The sequence below is a fragment of the Narcine bancroftii genome, chromosome 8, assembly GCF_036971445.1.
Source record: "Narcine bancroftii isolate sNarBan1 chromosome 8, sNarBan1.hap1, whole genome shotgun sequence".
NCBI classification, from domain to species: Eukaryota; Metazoa; Chordata; class Chondrichthyes; order Torpediniformes; family Narcinidae; genus Narcine; species Narcine bancroftii.
This window is the reverse complement of record NC_091476.1, coordinates 61,044,094-61,062,793: the sequence shown is the minus strand read 5'-3', so window position 1 is coordinate 61,062,793 and position 18,700 is coordinate 61,044,094. Positions and strand designations below refer to the sequence as shown.

The 18,700-nt window shown below is 44.7% G+C and overlaps 1 protein-coding gene across 4 annotated transcripts in view; it reads right to left on the bottom strand.

Annotated features, from left to right (window-relative positions):
- The window catches only part of ppp2r5b (protein phosphatase 2, regulatory subunit B', beta), a 183,108-nt gene that overhangs the window by 125,705 nt on the left and 38,703 nt on the right, over positions 1-18,700 (bottom strand). The window contains exon 2 of one of the 4 annotated variants that reach the window (XM_069893817.1): positions 2,702-2,794. The exons of the other annotated variants lie outside the window; for them this stretch is intronic. Within the exon in view, the coding sequence (XP_069749918.1) occupies positions 2,702-2,756 (55 nt within the window). The 5' untranslated portion in view covers positions 2,757-2,794. The remainder of the gene's footprint in view (positions 1-2,701; positions 2,795-18,700) is intronic. 4 annotated transcript variants of the gene reach the window in all.

The window sequence follows — 18,700 nt, the reverse complement described above, 5'->3', positions numbered from 1 at the left end:
AAGCATGGTTCAGGCTTATGAGGGGCCCAACCCGCAGACAAAGCTTCAAGCTTCTTGGCGCAATCCACAGACCAGGCCTCAGGCTTATTGGTTCAGTCCACAGACCGGGCCTCATTCTCTGGTCTATGCCTCAAGCTTCTTGGCCTGGTCCAGTGGCACTCACATCAACAGCGATGAAGTGTTTTTAGAGGCTGGCATTGAAGCACATCAGCTTCTGTCTAAGTGGCGACATGGATCCATTCCAATTTGTCTATCGTAGCAACAAGTCTACAGTGGATGCCATCTCACTGGTTCAACAATAAGCCCTGGAGCATCTGGGCAGCAAAAATGCATTCATCTAGATGCTCTTTATTGACAACAGTCTGGCATTCAACACCATCATCCCCTCAAAATTGATCAGCAGACTCCAAGACCTGGGACTCAACACCCCACCTTGTAATTGGATCTTGGATTTCCTCACCACCAGACTACAGTCAGTGAGGATCAGTGAGAACATCTCCATAATCCTCATCAGTCCTGGAGCATCACAGGGCTGCGTTCTTAGCTCCCTGTTCCACCTGTTTTACACCTATAACTGTATGGCTTGGCAACAACACTACAAATTTGCTGACGATACCACGGTAGTGAGTTGTATAAAGGAAGGGGATGAGTCAGCGTACAGGATGGAGATTGAAAATTTGGTTTGAATGATGCACCAACAACAACCTCACACTCAATGTCACCAAAACCAATGAGCTGATTGTTGATTTCAGGAAGCGATAAACCATATGTACGATTCAATATGGGGGATCAGAGGTGGAGAGAGTGAGCAAATTTAAGTTCTTGGGAGAGACTATCTTGGAGGATCATTCCTGGATCCAACACACCAATGGCATCATGAAGAAAGCACGTCAGCGTCTCCACTTCCTTGGGAGTTTGCACAGGGTTGGTATGATAAGGGAAACCCTTGCAAATTTCTTCTGATGTATTGTGGAAGTGGATTTAACCATGAGGACACAGATAGGAGCTACAGGTTAAGCTAAGATACTGGTCCCTACCACCCTCCTGGCCAATCTTTAAAAAACAAACTTGATGCAATCTGAGCCACGGTACATTATCAAAGAGACATCAGGGAGTGCTGTGTGATGTGCTTCACAGAAACATGGCTAAGCAAGGGCATTCTGGACACGGTGATCCAGCCTGTGGGCTTCACCCTCAACTCCACTGACCGGACATCGACATCAGGATAAACCAGGGGAGACGGCATTTGTGTCATCAACAATTCATGTCCCAGTCCTGCTGCTCTGACCTGGAACATCTGGTGATCGTGCCACCCATTCTACCTGCCAAGGGAGTTCACCACCATCATCCTGTCGCAGTGTACTTTCCGCCACAGGATAACATCAGGATGTCACTGGAGGGACCACTGTGATTAGTGGCCATGAGACAGCACACCCTGATGCCTTCCTGATCATTGTTAGGAGCTTCAACCAGACTAACTTGAAGAAGACTTTAAGGAACTACCACCAGCACATCACCTGAAAGACCACTGCTACACCACCATGAAGAATGCCTACCGAGCCATTCCACAATTACCCTTCAGCAAGGCTGTACTTCTGCTCATGTCATTCAAGCAGAGACTGAAGACTGTAGCACCAGAGAAAAGTACAGCACAGAAATCAGGCCATTCAGCCCTTCTAGTCTGTGCTGAAACATCATTCCTCTAGCCCAGTGGCTTTCAAACTGCCCCCCTAAACACATATTCCACCTTAGGTATTCCCTATGCCATGTGGTGTGTGATTAGTAAGGGATTGCTTAAGGTGGAAAGAAAAAAGTTTGAAAACCACTGTTTTAATAGTTCCTAATTGACTCGTTATGTGCACGGTTTCAGAACTCCAAAGGAAATGGACCAATGACAATTTTTCTCAAGCCAAATATCTTGGTAACAATTGGGTCTGGAGTAGTGGTTCTCGACCTTTATCCCCAGTTTGAAAATCACTGGTCTAGTCCCACTGACCTGAACCCATTCTATAATCCTCCAGAGCTCTCCCATCCATGTATCTATCCAATTTATTCTTAAAACTTAAGAGTAAGTCTGCATTTACCATGTCAGATGGCAGCTCATTCCTAACTCCCACCTGTCTCTGAGTAAAGAGGTTCCCTCTAATGTTCCCCCTAAACCTTTTACCCTTCACCCTAAGACGGCAAAAGTATGGTCGAGGGAGGCAGAGGAGCTCTTGAATCAGTGGACTAGACCATATTCGAGGGCTCATCATCAGACATGAATGAATGAATATGCTTTACCAACTTCATGAAGTCCTGCATGGATGAGTGTGTGCCCATACACACAGACGGGAGAAGCCCAACCAGAAGCCTTGGATGAATCAGATTCGCAACTGCTGAGAGCATTGAAGGCTCGTGATCCAGGCCTCTACAAGAAGCCCAGGTATAACCCGCAGAGGCTACTTCTGCAATAAAGAGGTATTCTGGAGGAAGCTATAGTCAGAGGCAGCTACACACAGCTGTGGCAGGGAGTGCACAGCTAACAAAGCAAAGTCAAACACCATAAATGGCTGTGATGCTTCATTACCCGATGAGCTAAACACTTTCTACACCCATTTTGAGAAGGAGAATACAACGGTGCCTACAAGAATCCCTGCTGAAATCAGAACATCATTCAAGAGGGTGAACCCTCGCAAGGCATCAGGCCCTGATAACGTACCTGGCAAAGTACTGAAAATCTGTGCCAACCAACTAGCCGGAGTGTTCCGGGGCATTTTCAATCTCCACCTGCTTTAAAAGGGCATCAATCATCCTGGAGCCAAAGAAGAGCAGAATGAGTGTATCAAAATTAACAAGTACCTAAGTAAAATTCTGGTCCCAATGCAATTCGCTTACCTTCACAATCGCTCTACAGCAGACACAATATCACTGGCTCTCCACTCAGCTCCAAATGACCTGGACAACACTCATACATATGGCTGCTCTGCTTTCACTACTGCTCAGCCTTCAACACCATTATTCCCTCAGTGCTGGTCAATATGCTCCAAACCCTGGGCCTCTGCACCCCACTCTGCAACTGGATCCTTGACTCATCAAGACCACAGTCAGTTCGAATTGGAGATGACATCTCCTCCTCACTGATGATCAGCAGAGCGCACCCCAATAATGCATGCTTGGCCCACGGTTCTACTCGTTATATACCCATGAATGTGTGGCCAGGAACAATTCCAATGCCGTCTACAAATTTGCCAATGATACCACGGTTGTCGGCAAAATCACAAACGGCAATGAGGAAGCGTACAGGAGGGAGCTAGATCAGCTCGATGAATAGTGTTATGACAACAAACTTGGACTCAACATTAGCAAAACCAAGGAGATGGTTGTGGACTTCTAGAGGAAGTCAAGGGAACACAACCCAGCCCTCGAGGGCTCAGCAGTGGAGAGGGTCAAGAACTTCAAATTCCTAGGGGTCAACATCTCCGAGATCTGTCCTGGAGCCTCCACGTCGATGCAATCATGAAGAAGGCTCGCCAGTGGCTACACTTTGTGAGGTGTCTGAGGATATTCGGGATGTCACTGAAGATTTTCATAAACTTCTACAGGTGGACCGTGGAGAGCATTCTGGCTGGGTACATCACTGCCTGGTACAGAGGCACCAACTCTCAGGACAAGAATAAACTCCAGAGGGATGTTAACTTGACCCACAACATCACAGGCACCAGACCAATCCACTGAAGATATCTACAAGAGGTGGTGTCTTAAGAAAGCAGCTTCATTCCTCAAGGACCCCCCACCACCCCACCCGCCCCCCCCCCCCCCCCCCCCCCCCAGACCAATTCCTCTTCATTCTGCTACCATCGGGATAAAGGTACAGGAGCCAAAAGACAAGTACTTAGTGGCACAAGAACAGCTTCTTCCCCGCTACCATCAGATTCCTGAATTATCAATGAACCAAAGACATTGCCTCACTTTGACTTTTTCTTGCACTATTTTTATTTATTTTGTGAGAAGGTTTATATAAATATTTCCACTGTAATGGTGCTACAAAACAACAAATTTCATGACATGTTCATGAAAATAAATTCTGATTCTGATTCTATTTCTGTGTGCCCACAGGAAAAAGAACCACAGAGTTGTATGTGATGTCATATACATACACTGACAATATATCTGAAATCTGACCCGCAGAGCAGGCCTCAGGCTTCTGTACCCGGTCCATAGACCAGGCCTCAAGCATCTTGCCCCAGTCCATAGGCTTTTTCATCCTGGGGCACAGACATGGCCTCAGGCTTTTGTGGCCAGTCCACTGGCCAGGTCTTGGGCTTCCAGGCGCAGTCCACAGACCAGGGCTTATACTTACAGGCTTAATTCAAAGATCAAGATTAAGGCTTCTGGGCTCAGTCCACAGACTAAGACTCAGATATCTGGGCACATTGACAGACCAAGCCTCAGGCATCAAGAGCCAGTCCACAAACCAGGCCTCAAGCATCTGGGCCAAGACCACAGACCAGGCATGCTTCTGGGACCAGTCCATAGATTAGGCCTCACACCTCTGGGGAAATGAACAGACCAGGCCTCTGGATTCTAAGCTCCATCTTCAGACCAGGACTCAGGCTTCTGGGTCTGATCCAAAGATCAGGCCTTGGGCATCTGGGGGTCCAGTTCACAATACGGTCCTCAGGATTCTGCGTTCACAGACCAGGTCACGAGCTTATGGACCAAGTCTATGGACCAGGCCCCAGGCATCTGGGGACAGTCTACAGACCAGGCCTTAGGCTTAAGGATCAAGTTCATGGACTAGGCCCCAGGTATCTGGGGACAGGGCCTCAGGCTCTGGGACTGACTGACAGACCAGGCCTCAGGCTTTCAGATCCGGTGTAGGACGGGAAAATGCCAAAAAAGATGTATTTGAATGGAAAAATATCACAAAGAGTCAGTCAAAGTAAAAGCAAAAGAGCAGGCAAGGAAACAAAAATTAGTGGAAAGATAGTGAAGTTTTTAAAAGCTCACAGAAGTCAACTAAGAAGGTAATTAGATAGGAAAAGATGAACTTTGAAAGGAAGTTAGTAAATAATATTTAAAAGGATACGAAAATCTTTATTTAAGTATATTTAGAATAAAAAGGAGGCAAATGTAGATATAGAACCGACAGCAAATGACGCTGGGAGACAAGGAGACGGCAGATGAAATGAATGAGTATTCTTGGAATACATTAGCAGTATACTGGACTTTCAAGGGTGTCAGGGAAAGGTGGTGAGTGCAGTCACAATCACGAGAGAGAAGGAGTTGAGGAAGCTGAATGGTCTAAGATAGATAAGTCTCATGGGCCAGGTGGAAGGTACCCTTGGGTTTTGAAAGAAGTAGTTATAGAGATTGTGGATGCACTAGTAATGTTATTCCAAGGATCAATAGATCCTGACATGGTTCCAGAAAGATCACTCCACTATTTTAAAAAGGGAGGGAGGCAGCAGAAAGGAAATCATAGACCTGTTTCAGTGGTTTGGAAGTTGATTGACAAGGATGAGGTTACGGAGTACTCAGAGTTGCATGACACGATAGGCCAAAGCCAGCACTGTTTCCTTCGGGGAAAATCATGCCTGACAAACCTACTGCAATTCTTTGAAGAAACCACAAGCAGGCGAGGCAAAGGACATCCAGTGGATGTTGTGCATTTGAACTTTCATGAGGCTGCGTCACGAAATGAGAGCCCATGGAATTACAGGAAAGATGCTAGCATGCGTATAGCAGTGGCTCAGCACAACAATAACATCACCTACAAATTTGTCGATGATACTATTGACAGTGGGTTGTATAAAGGAAGGGGCTGAGTCAGCAAACTGTTACACACTCAGACAGCAGCAATAGAAATTAGCCAAGACAGTGTTATATTTTAAATAATATTTTAATTTATTAATCAAAAAATATGTAACACCTTATTTAACGTAACCCCATCTATGCACAACTATACTTGTGTGTGTGTGTGTGTAAAATGTCCCAAACCATCACAGTTCAGACCCAATTCTGGAACGTCAATTCAAAATCCAGTCACAGAAATCCAGTGGTGACACAAAGACTCTTAAATTGATGCAAGGAAAGGTTTACGATTGAGGTGGGAGAGATCAGGGTGACAGATTGCTGAAAACTCACAAAATCCTTTTGAGTTGCTTCCCAAGAGATGTCCTTTCAGATGAGTGGTAATCAGAACTCCCCTTTTTCTTTTCTAGGGGAAACCAAGCTTCCAGAACCCTTCAATGGGACAGCCGAAATAGTGACCCTCCCTTTTGGTCACGGTGTGGCACACTAATCCCCCTTCAAAGAGATGCTTCTCCACGAGTTGCTTTCTTAAAATGGCCCCAGATTAAACCGAGTTCTGTTTCTTTACCATGTTGGTCACATGGTCTCTGCACCTGTGTTTTACAGGGCCACTTCCTCTCTCTTCAGAAGTAGCAAATTTGAGTACATCCTGTCCCAGCCTGTGGTGCAGTGGTTCTCAACCTTTTTCTGTCCACTCACTTAACACTATTCCCTCTACCATCGGTGCTCTGTGATTAGTACAGGGTAGCTGAGTGGGAAGGGAAGGTTGAGAATCATTGCTCCAGACCAAATTGTTACTGAAATATTTTGCTTGAGGAAAAATTGTCATTGGACCATTTCCTTTGGAGCTCTGAAACCGTGCACATAGCAAGTCCATGAGGGATGATTAAAACAGTGGTTTTCAACCTTTTTCTTTCTACCCACATTCCACTTTAAGCAACCCCTTAAAGAGCACCTATGGCATAGGGAATACTTAAAGTGGGATGTGAGTGGAAAGAAAAAGGTTGAGAACCACTGCTCTAAACTTCGAGTTGCAGAATTAATCACCCTTTGGAATGTACCTGGAGCATTCTTCATTCCAAATTACGAAACATTACATTCATATAATCCTGACGAGGTCACAAAAGCAGAAATGTCCTTACCACATTCTGTTAAGGAAACATAACAGTGACCTTTTAATGTCCATCTTTGTAAGAAACTTAGCCTTTCCAACCTTGTCCACACAATCATCCACCCTAGGGATAGGATAAGTATCTGTTCCCCAATCAAATTGAGTAGTTTCTTTAATATGTTGATCACATGCTCTCTGCACCACTCTCTTCAGAACTAGTGAATTTGAGTACACACTGTCTCCAGCCTATCAGCCCACAGTCTCCAAAGCTTGCAGGGTTTGCAGCTTGATTTGTTCTTTTAAAGTAACAGTCCCACTCAAATGAAAATGAACTGGGAGCATGTAATAATACAGAAGATTGAAAACTTGGCTGAATGGTGCACCAATAATATCACCAAAACTAAGGAGCTGATTGTTGGCTTCAGGAAAGGAAAACCAGAAGTGGACGATCCAGTGATTATTGGGGGATCAGAGGTGAAGTGAGTGAGAAAATGTATGTTTTTGGGAGTCACTATCTCAGAGGATCTTGCCTGGACCCAATGCCCCAGTGGTATCGTGAAGAAAACCCATCAGTGTCTCTACTTCCTCCGGAGTTTGCAGAGGTTTGGTAAATTTCTAGTGTGGTGGGAAGTGTGCTGACTGGGTGCATCACAGTTTGGTAAGGGGGCACCAATACTCCTGAGTTTAAAGCCTTGCAAAAGGTAGTAGACACAGCCCAGAACATCACAGGAAAAACCTTCCCCACCATTGAGTATATCTACAGGGAATGTTGCTGTTGGAGAGCAGCAGCGATCATCAAGGATCCTACACCACCCAGCACATGCTCTGTTCTTGCTGCTACCGTCAGGAAAGAGGTATCGGTACCACAAGACTTGCACGATCAGGTTCAGGAACAGCTGCTCCCCTTCCACCATCAGACTCCTCAACAACAAACTCAATCACAGACTCATTTAAGGACTCTTATTTGTGCACTTTATAGATTTTCTTTTTGTTCTCTCTGTATTGCACAATTTCTTTACATGTTATCTGTTTACTGTTCTTTGTTTGTTTATATGTTTAACACTGTGTACAGTTTACATTTTGCATGACCAATTAGTGGTAATTATGCCGCCAGCAGGGAAAAGGAATCTCAGGATTGTATGTGATGTCATGCATGTACTCTGACATTAAATCTGAAATCTAACTTATTGGCAGGAAATAGAGAGTGGGAATAATTCTGGTTGGCTCCCGCTTGTTCTGCAGAGGTTGGTGCTGGACTACATCTTTTTATGTTATAGGTTAATGATTTGGATCGCAGAACAAATGGCTTTGAGGCTCAATTTGCAGATTATGCAAAGATAGGTGGAGCGACAGTTAGCAAGAAGGCAATAGAGAGGCTGCATAGAGACAGATTATGGGCAAAAAAATGTAAAAGAAACACAATGCTCGAAAGTGTTCGGTCATGCATGAAAGAATAAAAAGGCAGACTATTATTTAGATTGGAAGAAAATTCAGAATTTAGAGGTACAAAGGGATTTGGGAGTCCTCATGCAGGATACCCAAGATTAACCTCCAGGGTGGGTCATTGGTAAAGAAGACAAATGCAATGTTGGCATCTATATTGTGACATAGTATATAGAGTATATAGATATGTTTTTGGGATATAAATTGGGAAAGGTTTGTTAGAGCAGGTTACATACAAACACTTTAAAACAGACCTTATTTGAAATACTGGAGCTTTGCCCCATGCTAGACATATCAGCTACACAGCTTTTGCAAGAGCTTTGAAGTGTGCAAAAGGGACTTCACTAATGGATTGTTTGCAAAAGGCAACAGATGAAAGAGCTTGTTGGAGACGTTGCTGTTATAAGAGGATCATGTGGTTTTTCAAGCAGAGAGAGTCAAGGAGGCTTTTCTCTCAGAGAGAGAGAGATACAGAGATCACTTGACAGTGTTACAGCCAGCAGAAGTAGCTGGGACTTGAACAGGACAAGCTGGCAATCCTGTTTGAAAGACAGCATGGTCAAAGCCCTTGTGGTTCATGAAAGAGGAGAGGACTGGCTGTCTAACGTTTCACTTGGAATAAACGAAACAAAAAGGAACTCTGTGGTGACCTGAAAGAAAAAGGTTATCATCTGGAGAACCCTGAAGGGGGCAAGTTTTGTCAGCAAGACACTGGAGTGGCTGATGGAAGTACATCAGTTGTGGATGTCCTGGAACAACAAATCTCTATCTGAAAACTGACAAGAACCTTCCTGAGCAGTAACCATTTACCTTTCAAGCACCAAAGCCTGGTGAACTTTATACATGTTAAATTCTGTGCACAGTCTAAGAATTGCCTGCAACCAGTGAACCTGGAGGAATGAGAGTGAGATTGGACCATGAACCAAAGAACTTTTCTGAACTGACACACACACATTACACACATGTGTGCTTAGAATTAGAATGGGGTTAAGTTAGGTTAGTTAAGTCAATAGAGATAAGTTAAAGTGTGATTCTGCTTTCATGTTTAAAGATAAATAAAAGCAACTTTTCTTTAAGTAAACATTTGTCTTGGTGAATCTCTATTGCTGGATTTTGGGGTCCTCTGGGCTTGTAACAATATCTGCAGGAATAGGATGTGAGGTTGAGTTTACAAGGCCCTGGTGAGGCCTCACTTGGAGGAAAGAATAGAGTTTTGGGCTCTTTATTTAAGAAAGGGCGTCTGGCATTGGAGAGGGTTCAGAGAAGAGTGACAAGAATGATTCCTGGAATGAATGGATTAGCATATGAGGAACATTTGACGTCTCTTGGACTATACGCCTTGGAGTTCAGAAACATGAGAGGGGCCCTCATAGAAACATTTCAAATGTTGAAAAGCCTGGAGAGGTCAAGTTGGTAGGTGAGTCTAGGAAAAGAGAACACAACTTCAGAATGGTGTTCATTTAAAGCAAGGATGTAGAACAATACAGCATAGAACAGGCCCTTCGGCCTCCTAATGATGAGCTGACCCATATATTCTTTTAAAAAATACTAAACCCACCCTACCCACCCTACCCCATAACCCTCTATTTTTCTTTCATCCATGAGTCTCTTAAATGTCACCAATGTTTCAGCTTCCGCCACCATCCCTGGCAAGGCAGGCACCCACAACTCTCTGTTTAAAACATTTACCCCTGATATCTCCCGTAAACTTCCCTCCCTTCACTTTGTACACATCCTCTGGTGTTTGCTGATCCCGCCCTGGAAAACAGGTGTTGGCTGTCCATCTAATCTATACTTCTCATAACCTTGTGGACCTCCATCAGGTCTCCTCTCATCCTTCTACACTCCAAAGAGAAAAATCCCAGCTCTGCTAACCTTGCCTCAAAAGACTTGTTTTCCAATCCAATTAACATCCTGGTAAATCTCTGCACCCTCTCCATAGCTTCCACGTCCTTCCTATGAGGTGACCAGAACTAAGTGTGGTTTTACCAGAGATTATTAGAGTTGAAACATGACCTCTCTACTCCTAAATTCAATCCTCATATTAATGAATCCCAGTGTGCCACAGACCTTCTTAACTATCCTATCAATCTGTGCAATGTCCTTGAGGGATGTAAGGATTTGAACTCCAAGGCCCTTCTGTTTATCCACACTTTTAAGTCACCAACCATTAACCCTGTACTCAGCCTTCTGGTTTGTACTTCTAAAATGCATCACCTCACACTGATCCAGATTGAAATCCATCTACCACTTTTCTGCCCAACTCTGCATCCTGTCTATATCCTCATTACCTTCAACAACCTTCAGCTCCATCCACAACTCCTCCAACCTTCGTGTCATCACAAATTCAGCCCATCGAGTCTGCTCCACCACTCCAACATGAGCTAAACCATTCTCACATTAGTTCCAATTTCTGGCCTTTTTCCCCTTATCTCCTGATACCCTGACTAATTAGATACCTATCAATCTCCTCCTTATCTCCCCCAATGATCGAGCCTCCACAGCTGTATGTAGTAACAAATTCCACAATTCCACAAATTTCTGGCTAAAGAAATTTCTCCTCGTCTCTGTTTTAAATGGGTACTTTCTAATTCTAAGACTGTGCCCTCTTGTCCTGGACTCGCCCACCAAGGGAAACATCTATTCTGTCCAATCATTTCACCAAGACCCAATAAACACTCTTGTATTCCAGGAATCCTCCTCGTAAATCTTCTCTGAACTCTCTCCAACATCAGTACATCCTGTCTCAGATAAGAGACCCAAAACTGCACACAGTTCTCCAAATGAAGTCTCACCAGTACCCCAGAGGGCCTCATCAACACCTCTTTACTCTTATACACTATTCTCCTTGAAATGAAAGCATTCGCTTTCTTAACTGCCGATCTAACCTGGTGGTTAGCCCTTAGGTTATCCTGCACAAGGACCCCCAAGTCCCTTTGCAATTCTGAATTTTGAATGTTCTCCCCATCTAAATAATAATCTGCCTGTTTATTTCTTACTTTCAAAATGTCCAACCGTACATTTCTCAACTTATGTCTCATCTGCCATTTCTTTGCCCACCCTCCTAAACTGTCCAAGTCTCTCTGCAACCTTTCAGTTTCTTCAACATTTCTTATTCTACCACCCATCTTGGTGTCATCTACAAACTTGGCTACAGATCCATTCCCTTCATCATCTAAATCACACATGTCAAACTCTGGCCCACGGGCCAAATTTGGCCCGCGATATAATTATATTTGGCCCGCAAGATCATTTCAAAAATGTATTAGAGGTGGCCCGCTGGCCGCTGCACCAGTATAGCGCATGCACAGTAATACCACAAATCCAAGAATGCATTGGCGTCAGCCTGCTAATCGCCCCCACCTCCTCTGTTTATGTTGCAGGGTCTCACCGTGGACTCTGGTTTTGGGGCCTGGCCGGTGTCAGGGGAGGCCAAGGCCACTTCCCAGCGCCTGGAACCGGAGGCCTCGGGCCTGACCTCGCCAGGACCGTTGCCCACTCCCCCTCCCTGTCGCAGGCCGACCTGTGACTCATGGTGACAGGGCCGCTGATCCCCCGAGATGCCGCCCTGCAGCGAGAGCCGATGCCCCCGCACTGTCGTGTCCCCCCGCCCGCCCCCCCACCGCAGCGCGGCCTGGCCGGTGTCAGGGGAAGCCAAGGCTGCTTCCCAGTGCCCGGAACCGGAGGCCTCGGGCCTGACCTCGCCAGGACTGTTGCCCACTCCCCCTCCCTGCCACAGGCCGACCCGTGACTCACGGTGACGGGGCCGCTGATCCGCCGAGATGCTGCCCTGCAGCGAGAGCCGATGCCCCCACACTGTCGTTGTCCAACCCGATCGCCCGCAAACCCCCGCCCTCCCGCACACAGGCCTGAGTAAGGATTATGAACTTTAATCTCAGGATAAAACGATCTTCCAATAGTTTCATGTCACAGTGATAAAAATGGTCCTGCACCTGGATACAAGCTCATTAGGCATAAAACTTGAAAAGTGTGTAAATCAAAGGATATCTGTACCAATGGAAAAAGGGCATGGCAAATAACCCTGCTAGAGTTCATGCCCACAATCAGTCACCCATTTGATTGTTTCAGGAATCATGTTATTCTCCCACATTCTCAATAGCCCTCAGATTTTACTATTCGACAGGACACTAGCAACATTTGACAAATCCTCTATAGAGAAATATTATTTATTGAATATTTTATTTCTCATTTGTTAATGCTTCTGGAAAGAGTTTATCCAAAACTATTATTAAACATTTATTTTAATAAGAAAAAGTTTAACATTACATATGTTGAAAGAAGAGAAAACATGTAGATGTTGTTGAAAATTTTCAATAAATATTTAGTTCGGCCCTCGACTTAGTCCAAGTTTTTAATTTTGGCCCTCCGTGAATTTGAGTTTGACACCCCTGATCTAAATCATCAATATACATTGTAAAAAGAAGCGGCCCCAACACTGGCTCTTATGGAACGCCACTAGTAACCGGCTACCAGCCAGACCAGGATCCCTTTATTCTGCCTATCGCCCACTGTTCCACCCAATCTAATATCTTTCCTGTAATTCCATGTGCTCTCATCTTATTAAGCAGCCTTTTACGTGGCACCTTATTGAAGAGCTTTTGAAAATCCAAATACATAACATCCACAGGCTCTCCCTTGTCTATCCTACTTGAGATTTCCTCAAAAAATTCCAATAGGTTGGTCAGGCAGGATTTTCCCTTTATGAAACCATGCTGGGTTAGACCTATCATGCCATGTACCTCGAGGTACTTCATAACCTTGAGGATCGACTCCAATAACTGACATCAGGCGTGTAATTTCTTTTTTTCTGCCTCCCTCCTTTCTTAAACAGCAGAACCACATTTTCGACCTTCCAATCCTTTGGAAACATGCCAGAGTCTATTGATTCCTGGAAAATCATTTTTGAAGCCTCCATGATCTCCAAAGCCTCCTCCTTCAGAACTCATGGGTGCACCTCATCCGGTCCGGGAGACTTATCTATCTTTAGTCCATTTAGCTTTCTCTCTAGTAACCCTGACTGTACTTAATTCTATTCCCTGAGACCTCTGACTATCAGATATATTGCTAATGTCTTCCACAGTGAAGACTGATGCAAAATACCCATTTAGTTCCTCTGCCATCTCTTGGCTACCCATTATAATTTCTCCATTTTCAATCGGTCCTAGATCTGCCCATGCCTCTCTTTTACTCTTCATATATTTAAAAAAAACTCTTAGTATTCTTTTGTATGTTATTTGCCAACTTCCTTTCATAACTCATCTTTTCTTTCCTAATGACTTAGTTTCTTTCTGCAATTTTTTGATAGTTTCCCATTAATTTTTGCTTTTTTGTCTGCCCTCCATTTGTTTTTATTTTAGTCTTAATCTCTCTTGTTAGTCACTTTTGTGCCATTTTTCCATTCATAATTTTCTTTTATCTTGGAATATTTCTATTCTGCACTTTCCTGTAGAAATATCATTCAATTCTCCTCTGCCGTCCCTCCATCTAGCTTACTTTTCCAGTCAACTTGTATCAGTTCCTCTCTCATCCCACTGAAATAGTGACAGACCTGATATCAGCTTCGCTTTTTCAAGTTTGAAACAGAACTCAATCATATTATGATCACTACTTGCTAAGGGTTTCATTACCTTTCATACCCTAATCACCTCAGGTTCATTACACGTCACCCAATCCAAAACCGCCAATCCCCTGCTGGGCTTATCGACAAGCTGTTGTAGGCAATCTACAGACTCTTTTTCCTGAGATCCAGTATCTTCCTGACTCTCCCAATCCCCTTTCATGTTACAATCCCCCATAATTATTTTGACATTTTCCTTCTTAACATGCTTTTTCTATTTCTAGCTGTTGTTCAACTCTTGGCTGCTGTTTAAAGGCTTGTATATAACTGCTATTAGGATCCTTTTATCCTTGCCATTTTTTAATTCAACCCATAAGGATTCTACCCCATCTGACCCCATGTCCCTTCCTTCTAATGATTTTGTATCATCAGGGCTATGCCACCCCTTCTACCTACCTGCCAATTTTTCCTATACACTGGGTACCCTTGGACATTCAGCTCCCAATCACATCCATCATTAAGCCATGTACTGAGACATGTCCTATCTTTTCATCTGTAGCTGTACAACAAGGTCATGTACTTATTTCTAATGCTCCGTGCATTTCAGTGCAGGACCCTTGGACCAGTATCTGAGACCAATTTTGCTGTATTTCTATTGCAAAGCAAATTATCCCGTCTTTTCACCTGCCTGCCCTTTTTGCCTTCTTTGCTGCACTGTATCTTTGACTTTTTTTCTATTTTCTTTTTTCTCAACCCTAACACCCTGGTTTCCCTCCCCCTCCCACAAACACTGACCCATCCTTTCGCCTCTTCATCCAGGTCATTTATAAAAATCACAAAGAACAGGGGGCCCAGAACAGATTCCTGTGGCACTCCACTAGTCACTGACCTCCAGGCAGAATACTTTCCTTCCACCATTACACTTTGCTTTCTTCCTATAGGCCAATTTATTTATCCACACAGCCACGGTTCCACTGATCCCATGCCTCATGACTTTCTAGATGAGTCTCGTGCAGGATCTTGTCAAATGCCTTGCTAAAATCCATGTGGACCACATTAACCGCCCTACCCTCATCAATTTCTCCTCAAAAAACTCAATTAGACTCATGAGGCATGACCTTCTCTTCACAAAACCATGCTGACTGTCCTTGAGTAGACTGTACTTCTCCAAATATTCATAGATCATGTCCTTAAGAATCCTCACCATTAGTTTGTAAGACTCACCACCTTATAATTCTCAAGATTCTCTCTAGTACCTCCCCTGCCATCAAAGAAGATTCAAAGATCATACCTACTGCCCCAGCTATCTCTTCTCTCACTTCCCACAGCAGCATGGGATATATTGTGTACAGCCCCGGGGACATCAGTCTTGATGTTTTTAAGATCCAACATTTCCACTTCCTTAATCTACACATTGTTCAGCACACAGGCCTGTTCTATTTCGACCTCACCGTGATCAAGGTCCCTTTCTCTTGTGAATATTGACACAAAGTATTTAGGACCTCCCCAACCTCCTCTGCCTCCAGGCATATGATGCCTCCTTTAATCATTGGAGGCCTCACTTTCATTCTCATCATCCTTCTGTTCTTCACTTACACATAGAATGGCCTGGGGTTCTCCTTAATCCTATATGCCAAGGCCTTCTCATGCCCTCTTCAAGCTCTCCTAAGTCCTTTTTTAAGCTTGTTCCTGGCTACCAATATACTTCTCATAAGCCTTTCCTGTTTCCTTCTTCCTCTTGACTAGCCAGATAGTGGTGAACCTCTGGAATTTGCCACCATGGAGGCCAATTCATGAGGTGTATTTAAGGCAGAGGATGATAGGTATCTGAATAAAAGGTAACGGGGAGAAGGCCGGGGAGTGGGGCTGTGTTGAAGAATGGACCAACTCATGATGGAATTGTGGAGCTGACTCAATGGGCTGAATAGCCTGCTTCTGCCCATATCTTATGGCCTTAAAACATCTCTCTCCATAGATGCTGCCTGACCTGCTGAGTTCCTTCAGCTTCCCAAGAGAACATAAGAAATAGGAGCAGGAATTGCCCATCCGGCCCATACAGCCTGGTCTGCCATTCAATGAGATCACTGCTAATCTGATGAGAGGCTCATCTCCACCTACCTGCCTTTTACCCACATCCTATAATTCCGCATCTAAAAATCTATCCAACCTTAACTGAGGTCGCCTCCACTCCTTCAATGGGCAATGAATTCCATGGATTCACCACCCTCTGGGAAAAGCAGTACCTCCTCACCTCCATCCTAAATCTACTACCCTGAATCTTGAGGTTAAGTCTCCTAGTCTTGGTCTCCCCCACTAATGGAAACAACTTATCTATCTTATCTACGTCTTTCATAATTTTGTACGTTTCTATAAGATCCCCCCTCATTCTTCTAAATTCCAGCAAGTACAGTCCCAGATGACTCAATCTCTCCTCATAGGCCAATCCCCTCGTCTCTGGAATCAACCTGATGCCCCGGAGATTCAGGTCCCACGCAGGAGTTGCTTGTCCTTTCATGCCCCACCAGCAGGGGAGCTTCTGCCTTAGTCCAAACTCCCGCTGGGGAATACCGGAAAGTCAACTGCTCTTGGCGCTCTGCACACTGGTGGCTTACATTTGTACACCGGTTGTTGCCGCCTCTGCCGAGGATTTTATCGGCCTGCTTGTCCAAGAACATTGCTGAGAACAGGAGTCTCACAGAATTAACATTTCAGCAGACTGGATGGGCCAAAGGGCCTGTTTCTGTGCAGGGGTGTTCAATGGTTCCAGGCACATGAAATAAAAACAGGGTTATGGTGTGTGTGTGTGTGTGCTTAGATTGTTGTGGAGTAGGTCAGCACAGCAGCGTGGGCCGAAGGGCCTGCACTATGCTGGAATGTTCTATGACTGATGGCTTCCGATCTCGCGTGCAAGTAGATTTTTTTTGGAGTAAATCAGCTGATTTGGCACGACAGTGGAGAGTGAAGACCGAGGCCCGAGGTTGCAGAAGGATCTTGACTGGTCGGCCAGGTGGAATTTTGTAGAGAAATGCAGGTGGAACGGTTAGCACCACATAGCAGCAGTGCCAGCGACCAGGCTCGAATCTGGCATGGTCAGCAATTTGTACATTCTCGCTGCGTCTGCGTGGGTTTCCTCTGGGGGCTCCGGTTTCCTCCCACCCTCCGGCTGCAGAGGTTATCTGAGGGGATGACCTGACAGAGCCATTGATCGTCTGGAAGGCCAGAGGCTTTATCCCCAGGACTGAAATGGCTAACATGAGGAGGCATATTTTAAGGTGCTTGGGAGTACGTATGGCGGTGGGGGTGGGGGGTGGAATGGTGTTTAAGTTCTTTACACAGTGGATGCATGGACTGCACTGCTGACATTGAGGAGACATTTACATGGAACTCAGGAAAATGGAGGGTAATGCAGTGGGGAAATTCTCAGTAGGTTATTGGGTCTGCACAGTAATGTGGGCTGAAGGGCCTGTACGGTGCTCTAGATTTCTATGTTGACAGACTATCTCTTCAAGGCCAGCTGAATCCCTCCAGCATCTCTCAAGATTCCAGCCTCTGTGGGTTCTTGTTCCCCACTGCAGTAAAAACACAATGCAGGAGAAACTCAGGGTCCTCTACGTAGCAAAGCATTATCGACGTTTCGGGCTTGAGTCCCTTCGTCAAGGTGTGGGCAAATGTCGGCACTTTTCCATACCTTGAAGAAGGGCTAAAGCCCGAAACATCAGTTATGTATCTTTGCTATATGAAGTTCACTATTTAACCATGGAACACTACAGCACAGAAAACAGGCCATTCTGCCCTTTAGTCAGTGCCAAAATATCATTAATCCTACTGACCTGCACTCATTCCATAATCCTCCAGAACTCTCCCATCTGTGTATCTATCCAATTTATTCTCAACACTTAAGAGCGAGCCCGCATTTACCACATCAGGTGGCAGCTTGTTCCACACTTACACCACTCTCTGAGTGAAGGTTCACCCAATGTTTCCCCCTAACCCAGTGCTTCTCAACCTTTTTCTTTCCACTCACATACCACTTTAAGTATTCCCTGTGCCACAGGTGCTTAAGGTGGTGTGTGGGTGGAAAGAAAAAGGTTGAAAACCACTATTTTAATTGTTATATGCATGATTTCATAAATCCAAAGGAAATGGACCAATGACAATTTTTCTCAAGCCAAATATTTGAGTAACAATTGGGTCCAGGGTAGTGATTCTCAATCCTTTCCCACTCACATCTCACCTTAAGCAATCCCTTACTCATCACAGAGCACCAATGGCAGAGAGATTACTTACAGTGAGATGTGAGTGGAAAGAAAAAGGTTGAGAACCACTGCCCTAAACTTTTCATACTAAACCCATGTCCTCTCGTATTTATCTCTCCTAATCTAAGTGGAAAGAGCCTACTTGCATTTACTCTGTCTGCACCCCTCATAATTTTGTAAACCTCTATCAAATCTTCCCTCATTCTTCCACACTCTAAGGAATAAAGTCCCAACCTGTTTAGTTTTTCCCTGTAATTGCACACTCTCAATCTTACTGATATCCTTCCTGTAGTTTGGCGACCAGAACTGCACACAAACTCACCAATACAACCCAACTTCTGGACTCAATACTGTGATTTATGAAGACCAAGATGCCAAAGGCTTTTATTTTTCAACCTTTTCTACCTGTGATGCCACTTTCAGCGAACAATGTATCTGCATTACCCAGACCTTTTTGTTCCCCACTCTCCTCAGTGCCCACCCATTTTCTGTGTGTGTGTCCTACAGGAGTTTGTC